We start from the raw sequence: 15,610 nt of genomic DNA, 5'->3' as shown, positions 1-15,610 counted from the left end.
TTGCCTAATGACTTCTCCTGGGTACAATTAAATTAAAATAAAATAGGTTAATTGTAATTTGATAAAAAAAAAGTGTATTATATAATTATTTTAACATTACACAGGAGAGGTGACATAGTCACAATATATGTCACCTTGAAGCCTCCAGACAGCTTTGTAAATTACATGTCAACCCAAATAGGATTCGAACCCAGCACCCTTCAAACTGAGTCAACAGTCTTAACCACTGGGCTATCCTGGATCTTGTGGTGAGAATTTTTTTTTCATACACAAATGTAATCGAGGACTCCTGGCTCATTAAAGTATGATGAGGTTGAACAAAACACCATGAACCAGAGTGGGGATTGAACCTGGTACCTTTCATTCTGAGTCAGCAGTCTTAACCCCTGGTCTATCCTGGATCTTGCGAAGAAGCGATTGCGTTCAATAGACAAATGTAATCGAGGACTCCTGGTTTAGTAAAGTAAGATGAGATGGAACAAAATACTGTCAACTAGAGTGGGGTTTGAACCCAGTACTTCTCATTCCAAGTCAGCAGTCCTAACCACTGAGCTATCCTTGGTCTTGTGCAGCTTCAATTTCTTTCCATACACAGATGTTGGACAACCCGGGCAACACTATTGCTACATCATCCTTCGCTAGGGGCCGTTTCCGGCCGGACAATAATAACGGTTACACCTCGAAGTCAATCAGCGGCAATCAGAACAGAAAGAGAAGAAGACTGATTAAATTAAAGATTTAAGATTAAATGGTTAAATAAGATATATATTAAGATTAAATGGTTAAAAAAAAATAATAAAAAAAAAAACAAAATATATATATATATATATATATATATATATATATATATATATATATATATATATATATATATATATATATATAAACCCACATCCGCCCTGCGATGAGGTGGTGACTTATCCAGGGTGTACGCCGCCTTTCGCCCGAATGCAGCTGAGATAGGCTCCAGCAACCCCCCGCTACCCCGAATGGGACAAGTGGTAGAAAATTATTTCGCTTATCCGAGGTCGGGTCGCGGGGGCAGCAGCCTAAGCAAGGAAGCCTAGACTTCCTGCTCCCCAGCTATTTCGTATATATATATATATATATATATATATATATTTTTTTTTATTTATTTATTTTTTTTTTTTTTATATATATATAAAAGAAAAGAAAGTTATTAAATTGTTATATATATCCAGTGATTATACTATAAAGTTATTTTCCATTTAACTTCACCAGTTTTAGATTATTTTCATTCAAAATCGCTGAATTTTCACATTTGCCGTTCAAATATTGAGAAGAGACTCGTGGTGAGGCAGCAGCCAGTTGAGCCTCACCATGGATTGCGCAATGACTCGGCTAACTGCTTACTGCTGTGCAGTGAGACCGTATTGCTATATGAAATATATTATACATTTCCATAGTTTAGTACACATAGGTATATAATGTACAGTGTATTTTGTCAACAACTGCATGTGTGTAATGTATTTCTTGTGCTGGGCAATCATAAAACGCCTGCGGAGATCGCACTGTGAGGCTTGCAGTAATCCGGCCTCCTGGTGGTAGAGGGCGCTAGTGATCCCAGAGATCATTCTTGCCTACTCGGCTAAGCCTACATGGGGATTTCTGAAGCCTTGTATGTTTTATAGTTGTCGTTTTCCTGCATATCGTAAAAACAACCGTCCAAAATTTTACAACTAATTGTAAACTTATAGGTGGCGACCATCAGGGCTGAGTTGCGACGAAAGAGTGTGTCGATGTTAAGATATTAAGTCTATCTGTTTGCTAATAGTAGCTACTAGCCATACCCATGTATTTTCTATGGGCGGTGAGCATTCCTCCAAATGTTTCTGATCCGATTGAATTTATATTTATGTTGAGTCTTTATTGTGGGTACTTAAATATGGTGACTGAGTATTGTGGCGTTTTAAGGGATTGTGAAAATATCATGCCAGCGTATGCTCCAGCACCCCCTGCGACCCCGAAAGGGACACGCGGTAGAAACTGGATGGATGGATGCTTAAAATGTCTAAAATATGGATATATGTAGATATCTGTCTCCGTCACTCGCTAAAGTACCTGCTACATTAAGTTAAAGTAGCAATGATTGTCACACACACACTAGGTGTGGTGAAATTTGTCCTCTGCATTTGACCCATCCCCTTGTTCACCCCCTGGGAAGTGAGGGGAGCAGTGAGCAGTAGCGGCCGGGAATCATTTTTGGTGATTTAACCCCCAATTCCAACCCTTGATGCTGAGTGCCAAGCAGGGAAGAATGCTGGTATGAGCTTTTAAACATAACCCGTTAACTACTGCCAATCAAATGGTGAATAACATACTCTATGTCAGGGGCGTCAAACTCAAACACAGAGTGGGCCAAAATTTAAAACTGAACAAAGCCGCGGGCCAAGGTTGAACAAATGAACCTTTTAATAGGGACCCAAACAAGTTTTGCATTGAACATTGAACAAGCAAAGCTTGTATACAGTAACTTTATAGTGATATGCAGAAATCGAGTTTCAAATAATAATAATAATAATAAAAAAATATCAATGGCATATCAAATAAAATTTAAATACAAATTTAATGTGATCCATCCATCCCTTTTTGGGGTTGCGGGGGGCGCTGGCACCTATCTCAACTACACCTCTTTTCTATTTGCAGCTTTCTGAGGTAAATATCAAAATATATTGTCGCGTCCCGAAAGAGTTAGTGCTGCAAGGGGTTCTGGGTATTTGTTCTGTTGTGTTTATGTTATGTTACAGTGCAGATGTTCTCCCGAAATGTGTTTGTCATTCTTGTTTGGTGTGAGTTCACAGTGTGGCGCATATTTGTAACAGTGTTAAATCAATCAATCAATCAATGTTTATTTATATAGCCCCAAATCACAAATGTCTCAAAGGACTGCACAAATCATTACGACTACAACATCCTCGGAAGAACCCACAAAAGGGCAAGGAAAACTCACACCCAGTGGGCAGGGAGAATTCACATTCAGTGGGACGCCAGCGACAATGCTGACTATGAGAAACCTTGGAGAGGACCTCAGATGTGGGCAACCCCCCCCCTCTAGGGGACCGAAAGCAATGGATGTCGAGCGGGTCCAACATGATACTGTGAAAGTTCAATCCATAGTGGCTCCAAGACAGCAGCGAGAGTCCCGTCCACAGGAAACCATCTGAAGCGGATCAGCAGCGTAGAGATGTCCCCAACCGATACAGGCGAGCGGTCCATCCTGGGTCCCGACGAGCGGTCCATCCTGGGTCTCGACTCTGGACAGTCAGTACTTCATCCATGGTCATGGGACCGGACCCCCTCCACAAGGGAGGGGGGGACATAGGAGAAAGAAAAGAAGCGGCAGATCAACTGGTCTAAAAAGGAGGTCTATTTAAAGGCTAGAGTATACAAATGAGTTTTAAGATGAGACTTAAATGCTTCTACTGTTAAAGTTGTTTATACGGCCACCCTCAGTGTGACCTGTATGGCTGTTGACCAAGTATGATTGCATTCACTTATGTGTGTGTTATAGCCGCATATATTATGCCAGTGGGCCAGCACGCTGTTTGTATGGAGGAAATGCGGACGTGACGACGGGTTGTAGAGAATGCTAAAGGCAGTGCCTTTAAGGCACGCCCCCAATATTGTTGTCCGGGTGGAAATCGGGAGAATGCTTGCTTGCCCCGGGAGATTTTCGGGAGGGGCACTTAACTTCGGGAGGATTGGCAGGTGTGAGAAATTGCAGTGTTACAGCCAGGGGCGCCAAAAAGGGGGGGGAAAGGAGACGGATTCTAGGGGCCCATGATGGAGGGGGGCCCAGAGAGGCCCCTAATGATGATGTAATTATATAAAATTATGTGTTGGGGGCCCTGTAAAGAGTCTTTTCATGGGGCCCAAAATCCCTAGCGGCGCCATGTTACAGCGGCACCGCTGCTGTGTAATAACGGCGGGCCAGCTGTAATGTTAAGTTGATATTGCCTCAAGGGCCAAATTAAATTACACGGGCCAGAGTTTGACACCCATGCTCTACAGCAGGGGTGTCAAAGTCAAACACAGAGTGGGCCAAAATTTAAAACTGAACAAAGCCGCGGGCCAAGGTTGAACAAATTAACCTTTTAATAGGGACCCAAACAAGTTTTGCAATGAATATTGAACAAGCAAGGCTTAAATAGGGCAGCACGGTGGCACAGGGGTTAGTGCATCTGCCTCACAATACGAAGGTCCTGAGTAATCCTGGCTCAATCCTGTGGAGTTTGCATGTTCTCTCCGTGACTGCGTGGGTTCCCTCCGGGCACTCGGGCTTCCTCCCATGGAACAGGCAGAGCTTATATAACGTAAGGGTGCAAAATCAACTTTCAAAAAACAAACGAAAAAACATCAGTGGTATATTAAATACAATTTAATTAAAAAAATGAATCCCTCTTTTCTATTTGCAGCCTTCTGAGGTAAATATCAACATTAACTTTTTCCACAGGCTAATAAATTCGAAAATAAAATTAAGTGGGTGGGGTTTGGTGGTAGCGGGAGTGTATATTGTAGCGTTACGGAAGAGTTAGTGCTGCAAGGGCCTCTGGGTATTTGTTCTGTTGTGTTTATGTTGTGTTTGCGGGTGTTCTCCCGAAATGTTTTTTCATTCTTGTTTGGTGTGTGTTCACACTGTGGCGCATATTTGTAACAATGTTAAAGTTGATTATACGGCCACCCTCAGTGTGACCTGTATGGATTTTGACCAAGTATGTATGTGTGAAAGCCACATATATTATGTGACTTGGCCAGCACGCTGTTTATATGGAGGAAAAGAGGAGGTGACGACATGTTGTAGAGGACGCTAAAAGCAGTGCCTTTAAGGCACACTCCCAATGTTGTTGTCCGGGTGGAAATCGAAGAGAATGGTTGCCCAGGGAATTTTCGGGAAGGGCACTAAACTTTGGGAGTCTCCCGGGAAAATCGGGAGGGTTGGCCAGTATGAGTATTAGCGGTGAATGTGGTGTTACCAGCGGGCCAGCTCTAATGTTAATTTGATATTGCCTCAAGGGCCAAATGAAATCAAACGGCGGGCCAGATTTGGCCCGCGGGCCAGAGTTTGACACCCATGCTCTATAGGGTTCATATGTTTATAAATCTGACTCTGATGAAGTCAGTGCCTCACCAGCCATGAACCTCACCGCACGTCACTGGTATATATATATATATATATATATATATATATATATATATATATATATATAATATATATATATATATATATATATATGACCCTTTGAATATCTCCCTAATTCTGAGCTGAGGTCTCAAGGTTGGCAAGTATGCTGCTCACTGCTCCCCTCACCAATCAAAGGTGATGGGTCAAATGCAGAGAATAATTTCGCCACACCTAGTGTGTGTGTGACAATTATGGGCACTTTAACTCCAACTATATTAGTATTAGTATACCCTAGTTGACTCTCCCCTTTTTTTTGCATAATATTTTATGTTTATTTGTGAATTTTTTTTGTGAAGTGAATTATATTTATATAGCGCTTTTCTCTAGTGACTCAAAGCGCTTTACATAGTGAAACCCAATATCTAAGTTACATTTAAACCAGTGTGGGTGGCACTGGGAGCAGGTGGGTAAAGTGTCTTGCCCAAGGACACAATTTCATCTGCAGAATGTGTTGTGGGCCACTAAAAAACACAAATGGCCCCCGGGGCCTCACTTTGGACAACAACCTATGCCGGCCTGCCAAAAAGTGATCATGAGGTTTCGACATTGTGAGCTTAAAAAATTAGCTGTTTTTTTTTTGTTTGTTTATGAGCAGCTTTGTGACTGGTGTGTCATCACGACTCCAGCCTGTAGGGGTCACTGCCGGATGAACCTGATAAGTCCGGGTCGCCTCTCATTGGTCAAAGTCAGCAAAGGCGGGAAGCCACAGCTCGTCCTTCTTCCGGGACGCGTTCCGGGTGGCGAGCTCCGCCTTCCGTCGCCGCACTTTGTTGATCCAGCACACCTGAGCCAGAGCCAGGGCGATCACGCACACCTGCCAACAGCACACACACACACTCAGGAAAAAAAAAAAGAAGTGTGTTGACGTCGGCGGGCGGGCTGGTTTACCTCCAGGAGCAGCAACCCGCCCGTCATCCCGGCCAGCATCTTCATATTGGTCCGGATCCACGCCGCCATCTTGGGCAGGCAGCCGTCGGTGAAGACGTCCCGGGAGGCCCACCGGAGATCTTGCCGCTGGGTGCCCAGGCCGCACATGGTGTTCAGCACCGTCTGTGGAGGGGGGGGAGAGCACGGCACCGTCATGACCTCTCAGCAAGTAAAGGCGGATGGTCAGTGACCTGGTTGCTGGGGATGACGCAGCAGGAGAAAGGCACGCCGCAGGCTTCCAGACTGGGATTGGAGTCGGAACACTCGAAGTAGACGTTCTTGGACCAGTCCTTGTAGTTGTCCACGCCGCAGCACTGGAACTACACACACCTTCTTGGCTTTTTTTTTTTACCTTCTTGAGAACCACCCTTTCTAGATACACAAACCCTGTTTCCATATGAGTTGGGAAATTGTGTTAGATGCAAATATAAACAGAATACAATGATTTTCAAATTCTTTTCAACCCATATTCAGTTGAATATGCTACAAAGTGATGTTAAAAATCATTAACTTTAAAAATTGATGCCAGCAATACGTGACAACGAAGTTGGGAAAGGTGGCAATAAATACTGATAAAGTTGAGGAATGCTCATCAAACACTTATTTGGAACATCCCACAGGTGTGCAGGCTAATTGGGAACAGGTGGGTACCATGAAATGCTAAGTAATTCACAAACAAGGATGGGGCGAGGGTCACCACTTTGTAAGCAAATTGTCGAACAGTTTTAGAACAACATTTCTCAACGAGCCATTGCAAGGATTTTAGGGATTTTACCATCTACGGTCCGTAAAATCATCAAAAGGTTCAGAGAATCTGGAGAAATCACTGCACGTGAGCAATGATGACCTTTGATCCCTCAGGCGGTACTGCATGAAAAACCGACATCAGTGTGTAAAGGATATCACCACATGGGCTCAGGGACACTTCATAAAACCACTGTCAGTAACTACAGTTGGTCGCTACATCTGTAAGTGCGAGTTAAAACTCTACTAAAGCCAAACCTATTTATCAACAACACCCTGAAACGCCGCCGGCTTTGCTGGGCCCAGGCTCATCTGAGATGGGCTGATGCAAAGTGGAAAAGCGTTCTGTTGTCTGACGAGTCCACAATCCAAATTATATTCGGAAACTGTGGACGTGGTGTCCTCCGGAACAAAGAGGAAAATAACCGTCCGGATTGTTATTGACGCAAAGTTCAAAAGCCAGCATCTGTGATGGTATGGGGGTGCATTAGTGGCCAAGGCATGGGTAACTTACACATCTAATGCTGAATGGTCCATACAGGTTTTGGAGCAATATATGTTGTCATCCAAGCATTGTTATCATGGACGCCCCTGCTTATTTCAGCAAAACAATGCCAAGCCACGTGTTACAGCAGCGTGGCTTCGTAGTAAAAGAGTGCGGGTACTATTCTGGCCCGCCTGCAGTCCAGACCTGTCTCCCATGGAAAATGTGCGGCGCATTATAAAGCGTAAAATACGACAAAAAGACCCAGGACTGTTGAACAACTTAAGCTGTACATCAAGCAAGAATTTCAAAGCTTCAACAATTAGTTTCCTCAGTTCCCAAATGTTTATTGAGTGTTGTTAAAAGAAAAGGTGATGTAACACAGTGGTGAACATGCCCTTTCCCAACTACTTTGGCACGTGTTGCAGCCATGAAATTCTAAAGTTGAATATTATTTGCAAAGTTTATGAGTTTGAACATCAAATATGTTGTCTTTGTAGTGCATTCAACTGAAAATGGGTTGAAAAGGATTTGCAAATCATTGTATTCTGTTTATATTTACATCTAACACAAAATCCCTACTCATATGGAAACGGGGTTTGTATAAAGATGTGTATTTACAACATTAATAATGCAACTACCAAAAAAGTACTCTTTTAGTTCATTTTTTTGTTTGTAGTCTGTTTTTAATCTTCATTATTTACATCAAGTTATTACAGTATCAAATCAACTTTATTTATAAAGCACATTTAAAATTTACCACAGGGGTAGTTCAAGTGCTGTACAATTTATTATATTATTTTATGATATTATATTATATAAATATCATTTATAATATATATATATATATATATATATATATATATATATATATATATATATATATATATATATATATATATATATATATATATATAGGACCACCCTGGTTAGATACATAAAGATTTGTATTTACAACATTAATTATACATACATACTGTGCAAATATCAAAAAGGTAAACTTTTAGTTAATTATTGACAAGCTGTAGAAAATGGATGGATGAATATATCAGTTTAGTTTTTTTTCTGTTTTTAGTTGGTTTTTAATCTTAATTATTTACTTCAAGTTCTCTATATACATATTTATTTTATTTTTGTTTATAATTGTGGCCAAAGGGGGCACATTTCATTTTCTTACACACACTTGTTATTACGTAAGTTTACCAGTGGGGGAGCGAATTTGAAGTTATACACACACTTGTTATTTCATATGTTGACCAGAGGGGGAGCTCTTTTACAACCGACACACAGTCCATCCCATCCATCCATTTTCTACCGCTTGTCCCTTTCAATTTGAAAAATCCCTCCTTTTTGGGACCACCCTCATGTTGACCAGCAGGGGTGCAAATGAGACATTGTCTATTAGATGCAATGTTATTGGGACCATGATTTATGTCATCACTTGTTCACAACTCCTCATATGGAAGCTACTTTACCATGATGATGTCTCAAGAAGGGTAGAAATACAAGAACGCACACACATATTCTTGTATTTACCTTTTTGAGACCACCTACCTCTTTAGGACAACCCTTTCTTGACATGTAAAGATGTGTATTTACAATATTAATAATATATGCATTCTTTGCAAATACCAAAAAAGGTAAACTTCTAGTCAATTATTTCAATTTTTCATTTTATTTTTTTGTTTGTAGTTGGTTTTTAATCTTCGTTATTTACTTCGTCATCACAGTATGTCTCTATATACATATTTTTTTTATTTTTGTTATTAATTGGGGCCAAAGGGGGCGCATTTCAATTTCTTACACACACTTGTTGTTTCATATGTTGACCAGAGGGGGAGCACGTTTGACTTTTTACACACACGGTATAGCTCGGTTGGTAGAGCGGCCGTCCCAGCAACTCGGGGGTTGCAGGTTCGATCCCCGCTTCCGCCATCCTAGTCACTGCCGTTGTGTCCTTGGGCAAGACACTTTACCCACCTGCTCCCAGTGCCACCCACACTGGTTTAAATGTAACTTAAATAATGGATTTCACTATGTAAAGCGCTTTGAGTCACTAGAGAAAAAGCGCTATATAAATATAATTCACTTCACTTGTTATTTCATATGTTGACCAGAGGGGGAGCACTTTTAAAAGTGACACACATTCATCCATCCATATTCTACCGCTTATTCCCTTTTTTGGGGGTCGCGGGGGGGCGCTGGCGCCTATCTCAGCTACAATCGGGTGGAAGGCGGTGTACACCCTGGACAAGTCGCCACCTCATCGCAGGGCCAACACAGTCAATTTGAAAAATTCCTCCTTTTAGTTTGGGACCACCCTCATTTTGATAGATATCACCACAAATGAGACATTGTCTAATAGATGCAATGTTATTGGGACCATGATTTATGTCATCACTTGTTCGCACCTCCTCATATGGAAGATACTTTTCCTTGTTGGTGTCTCACACACACACACACACACACACACACACACACACACACACACACACACACACACACACACACACACACACACACACACACACACACACACACACACACACACACACACACACACACACACAGGCCATCAGGCATTCTTCTACCTTCTTCTGGACAAAGTCGATGGCGTTCTCCAGGTCCTGGTCCTCCCGGTAGCGGACAATGGTCTTCATCATGAGGCGCTCCGTCCGCTCCATCACCTGGAGGACAACAATGTGGTCACATGACCTGAGCCAAGTTGGGCCCCCCCTTATCATTGCTAGTTATGAAAATAACACGGTCATTCATTTGCTGTGAAAAAATAAATAAATAAATAATTCTTAGTGCCGTTACGGTTTTTAAGTTATTTTAAAATACATTTTCTGGCCAGTGACATCATTCATTTTGATGTTATTACCGTTTTACTATTATTATTCAGGTGTGGGACAAGCCAAGGGAAGTTGTGACCAGGTGGGAGGGCTGGGTGACATCACTAGTTGGAGAATGTATTTCAGAATCAGAATTAGAAATACTTTAATAATCCCCGAGGGGAAATTATGTATACGTTATTTGAGAATAAAGTAGCGTATTTCCTTGAATTGCCACCGGGGCGCTAATTAATTTAAAACCTCTTCTCACTCCGGCGCTTACCAAAGGCATGCAGTAAATTTAGGCCTGTGTTTATAAATTTGAGTGTGATGTAAGGATACCATCATGAAAAGCACATTTCATACAAAAAACTTTATTATGGTCTTACTTTTACTTATAAATTAAGTCCATGCGAAGCTCCTTCTGATCAAAAGCATCGATAACTTGTTTATAGAAGTCTTCCTTATCTTTCTTCAGTTTTAAAAGTCTCTCTGTCTGGAGGGAGATCTTCCTTTATTACCTCCTGCTTCGATTGAAAGTCCAGTTTCAAAAACTGCTTTATTTTAGATATGTAATCCTCCATGTTAAAAGTGCAAGCGAGAGGAAAAAATAAACGATCGCTGCTTGTTGTCACTTCTTCTGCAGCCGAGTAGTCGCAAGAAGGATCACTAGCGCCCTCTACCACCAGGAGGCGGGAGTCATTTAATCACACGCAGCTACGGTATTATAATAAAACATAGCTGCTTACTGTTCTTTTTAGCATATTCAATAGCTTGGACCTTAAATCCTACTGAATAGCTCTTAATCTTCTTCCCTTTATGCGATTTCGAATGATTGAAATCAGCCATCTCCATTTTGAAAATGATGACAGGTGAAGTGTCACTCGTGACGTGACGAGTTTGACCCGGTGGAAATTCTAGGCATATGCTAATTATTTGGCGAAACGAGTTTGACCTGGCGGAAATTCTAGACATGCGCTAATAAAAATAATATTTAGCGAAACGAGTTTGACCCGGCAGTAATTCTAGGCAGGCGCATAATATATACCCGGCGGCAATTCAAGGAATTACGGTATACATTTTAACGGCTCAAATGAAATATTTTATAGCAAAAACCGGCACAAATGAATGGCGGCGGTATTTTGATATTAGCGCTAATAAGGGGGGCAATTTCACACAGGTGGTGTCATGTCCTACCGTGTCAGTGAAGACATATCCCAGAATTCCTGCTGTCAGCTGCACCAGAAGCACCGCCGCCAGGATGGCCGCAAACTGCCCAACGGACAAAACGCACCTCATGACATCATCGCTCATCATGTGACATCCTGTGACGTACGCACCGTCTTCAGCAGGCAGGTGGCGTTCCGCAGGGCACCCAAACATCCCAGGAAGGTGATGATGAACATCAGCGAGCCCACCATGATGAGGAGGAGCGCCGGGTCCACGGTCAGCGTGTCCACCACATCTGCACACACCACTGCACTTCACTTCCTGTGGAATTACACGCACTTCCTGTCGTGCTTTGCTCACTTCCTGTAATGCCACATTGACTTCCTTTGACATTACGTTTGCTTCCTGCATTGCTTTGCTCACTTCCTGTCACTCAACAGTCACTTCCTGTAACTCTATTCTGTGATGTTTACATTTGCTCCGCACACTTCTGTTCACTGCCTGTGATGGTTTGCTCATTTCCTGTCATGCCACAGTCACTTCCTGTGACATTACAATAACTTCCTGTAATGCTACGCTTACTTCCTCTGATATAACATTCACTTCCTGTAACGCTACACTTACTTCCTGTGATAGTTTACTTACTATAATGCTACACTTACTTCCTGCGATGTTTAATTCACTTCCTGTCACGCTACACTTACTTCCTGTGATAATACATTGACTTCCTGTCACGCTATACTTGCTTCCTGTGATATTACATTCACTTCCTGTCATGCTACACTTGCTTCCTGTGATATTAAATTCACTTCCTGTCACACTGTACTTGCTTCCTGTGATATTATGTTCACTTCCTCTCATGCTACACTTGCTTCCTGTGATCTTAAATACACTTCCTGTCACGCTGTACTTGCTTCCTGTGATATTACGTTCACTTCCTGTCATGCTATACTTGCTTCCTGTAATATTATATTCACTTCCTGTCACACTGTACTTGCTTCCTGTGATATTAAATTCAAATCCTGTCACGCTGTACTTGCTTCCTGTGATATTATGTTCACTTCCTGTCACACTGTACTTGCTTCCTGTGATATTAAATTCAAATCCTGTCACGCTGTACTTGCTTCCTGTGATATTATGTTCACTTCCTGTCATGCTGTACTTGCTTCCTGTGATATTATGTTCACTTCCTGTCATGCTACACTTGCTTCCTGTGATAGTAAATTCACTTCCTGTCACGCTACATTTGCTTCCTGTGATATTACGTTCACTTCCTTTCCCGCTGTACAGGCTTCCTGTAACTTTACACTCACTTCCTGTGACCTTACACTCACTTCCTGCGACATTACAGTACTGTAACTTCCTGTTATTATACATTTGTTCTACGTAACGTACTCCCACTTCCTGTGACCGTACACTCACTTCCTGTGACTTTACACTCACTTCCTGTGACATTACAGTACTGTAACTTCCTGTCATATTACATGTGTTCTCTGTAACGCTACACTCTCACTTCCTGTGACCTTACACTCACTTCCTGCGACATTGCAGTACTGTAACTTCCTGTTATTATACATTTGTTCTACGTAACGTACTCCCACTTCCTGTGACCGTACACTCACTTCCTGTGACTTTACACTCACTTCCTGTGACATTACAGTACTGTAACTTCCTGTCATATTACATGTGTTCTCTGTAACGCTACACTCTCACTTCCTGTGACCTTACACTCACTTCCTGCGACATTGCAGTACTGTAACTTCCTGTTATTATACATTTGTTCTACGTAACGTACTCCCACTTCCTGTGACCGTACACTCACTTCCTGTGACTTTACACTCACTTCCTGTGACATTACAGTACTGTAACTTCCTGTCATATTACATGTGTTCTCTGTAACGCTACACTCTCACTTCCTGTGACCTTACACTCACTTCCTGTGACATTACATTACTGTAACTTCCTGTTATTCTACATTTGTTCTACGTAACGCGATACTATCACTTCCTGTGACCGTACACTCACTTCCTGTGACTTTACACTCACTTCCTGTGACATTACAGTACTGTAACTTCCTGTCATATTAAATGTGTTCTCTGTAACGCTATACTCTCACTTCCTTTGACCTTACACTCACTTCCTGTGACTCTACACTCACTTCCTGTGACTTTACACTCACTTCCTGTGACATTACAGTACTGTAACTTCCTGTCATATTACATGTGTTCTCTGTAACGCTATACTCTCACTTCCTGTGACCTTACACTCACTTCCTGTGACTTTACACTCACTTCCTGTGACTTTACACTCACTTCCTGTGACATTACAGTACTGTAACTTCCTGTCATATTACATGTGTTCTCTGTAACGCTATACTCTCACTTCCTGTGACCTTACACTCACTTCCTGTGACTTTACACTCACTTCCTGTGACATTACAGTACTGCAACTTCCTGTTATATTACATGTGTTCTCTGTAACGCTATACTCTCACTTCCTGTGACCTTACATTCACCCCCTTTTAAAGTTAGGTTCACGTCCTGTGGCAGGAAGCCGACTTCCTAGACTTCCAGACTAAGTAGGGAGTAAAAACCACAAAAAAGAACGTTATGTGGCCACGCTGGAATGCGACCATCGCCTGACCTTTCTCCTTGACGATCTTGGCGTAGATTCCCACTGCAATGAGAACGGCGCTCACAACCTGCGGACAGACGACGAGCAGACGCATCATCATTCAATTTGGCCGTCATCTTCATTCCTAACGCTCGTCTGGAGCACTTGAACCTATCACGGGTCTCAGGGCCAAAACGTCGGCTCGGTTCAAACACGATTGACTGTTTTAATGAACTGTTACTTACTCACTTCTTAAACTAATTATGATGGACTTATCAAGTGGTTAGTAGCTGAGCACGCAGTGTTTGTTTAGGGATTATTCCGAGGTGTGTTGGATCAGCGCGATCACATGACACCTGCTCTGACTCACCCAGAAGACGTAGCAGAAAACAAACAGGATGTACTTGACGCCGCGGTATCCTCGCATGGCCACTGGGCTGCGGGCGGACGCGGCGATGGCGGCTGCGCGGACAGCGGCTGCTCGAGGTCTGAGGGTCCCGCCGGGAATGCACCGTGCAGGCTGCCGCACGCTGCATTCCTGCTCTCAGGCTCCGCCCCTTTCAGGTGCTGCTGTCAGGCTGCGTCCTGTCTTACTGGGTGTTCCAATGGAGGGGGGGTGCGCCGCGGGCAAAAACGACCTATGACCCCCATTCCCCCCCCCCAAAAAATTGATGACTTGATTAATATTATTAAATGAATTTATAATCTTCCTTCTAACTCACCAGTGCCTCCATGGAAATGCCCCCTTCTACCTCAAAGAACTGTCCACCCCAAAATACTCCACACGACACCTGCGCTCCAAACAGGCTAACCTCCTCCAACCTCCACAGACAAAGCTACGAACTATGGGAGACCGGGCTTTCTGCTCCGCTGCTCCCAGTCTGTTGAACGCTCTCCCTGACCACCTGAGGGCACCTCAGACTGTGGATGCTTTTAAAAAAGGCTTAAAAAAAACATCTTTTTTTTTTAAAAAAAGCCTTTTTAAAGACATGCATGTTGGTTCTACCTATTGGGCTGTTTCTAGTTTTATATTTGATTTTAATTTTTTATTTTTTTTATTATTACTACTATTTTTTTTTTACATTGTGGCAGTTTGAGGTTGTTTGCTCAACGTAAAGTGTTTTTGTTTTTTTTACAAATAAATCTATTATTATTTATATTTTTTAAAAATAATATTAGTATAATTTTATTATGTAATAAAAAAATATTTGATTATAATGTGTTTTGTGTGAATGCTTTGGAGCATTCACACAATAAAACACATTATTGTGGTTTTCTACACCAAAATTCATCCATTCATTTAACCATTTTTGTCGGTCTGACGAACCCGTTGCATTTTGTGGCTTTTAATGCCTCACACTCAAACACTTTGATGATCAAATACTGAACAGATGTTTATTAGGATAAGGTAAACATCTGTTCAGTATTTGAACATAAAATGATGCAATCGCCGCTCATGTTAACTACTAAACCGTGACTTTTAAAAGGGTTGGCTGAACAGCTTTTAAGGTAGGATGCAATCACCTCTCACGTCAACTACCAAACCATAACGTAAAAGGGTTGGCTGAACAGCTATTAAGGTAGGATGCAATCACCTTTCACGTCAACCACCAAACCATAACGCAAAAGGGTTGA

The 15,610-nt window shown here is 42.1% G+C and overlaps 1 protein-coding gene across 2 annotated transcripts; it reads right to left on the bottom strand.

Annotated features, from left to right (window-relative positions):
* Window positions 1-5,243: 5,243 nt before the first annotated feature.
* Window positions 5,244-14,509, bottom strand: LOC133543500 (tetraspanin-33-like). Of its 2 annotated transcripts, none has more exons than XM_061888090.1 (8): window positions 14,346-14,509; window positions 14,006-14,063; window positions 11,533-11,657; window positions 11,390-11,464; window positions 9,950-10,045; window positions 6,322-6,450; window positions 6,092-6,253; window positions 5,244-6,017 (listed from the first exon to the last, which is right to left on the bottom strand). In XM_061888090.1, exons 1-8 carry the CDS (start codon window positions 14,400-14,402, stop codon window positions 5,877-5,879), a joined length of 843 nt encoding a protein of 280 aa, XP_061744074.1. In that variant the 5' UTR covers window positions 14,403-14,509; the 3' UTR covers window positions 5,244-5,876. The 2 variants fall into 2 exon arrangements, with proteins under 2 accessions (XP_061744074.1, XP_061744075.1); XM_061888091.1 differs by lacking the exon at window positions 14,346-14,509 and adding an exon at window positions 14,225-14,322.
* Window positions 14,510-15,610: the final 1,101 nt, after the last annotated feature.

Source organism: Nerophis ophidion, linkage group LG26, assembly GCF_033978795.1.
Source record: "Nerophis ophidion isolate RoL-2023_Sa linkage group LG26, RoL_Noph_v1.0, whole genome shotgun sequence".
Lineage (NCBI taxonomy): Eukaryota > Metazoa > Chordata > Actinopteri > Syngnathiformes > Syngnathidae > Nerophis > Nerophis ophidion.
The sequence above is the reverse complement of the archived record's forward strand: the minus strand, read 5'-3'. Positions and strand labels throughout refer to the sequence as shown.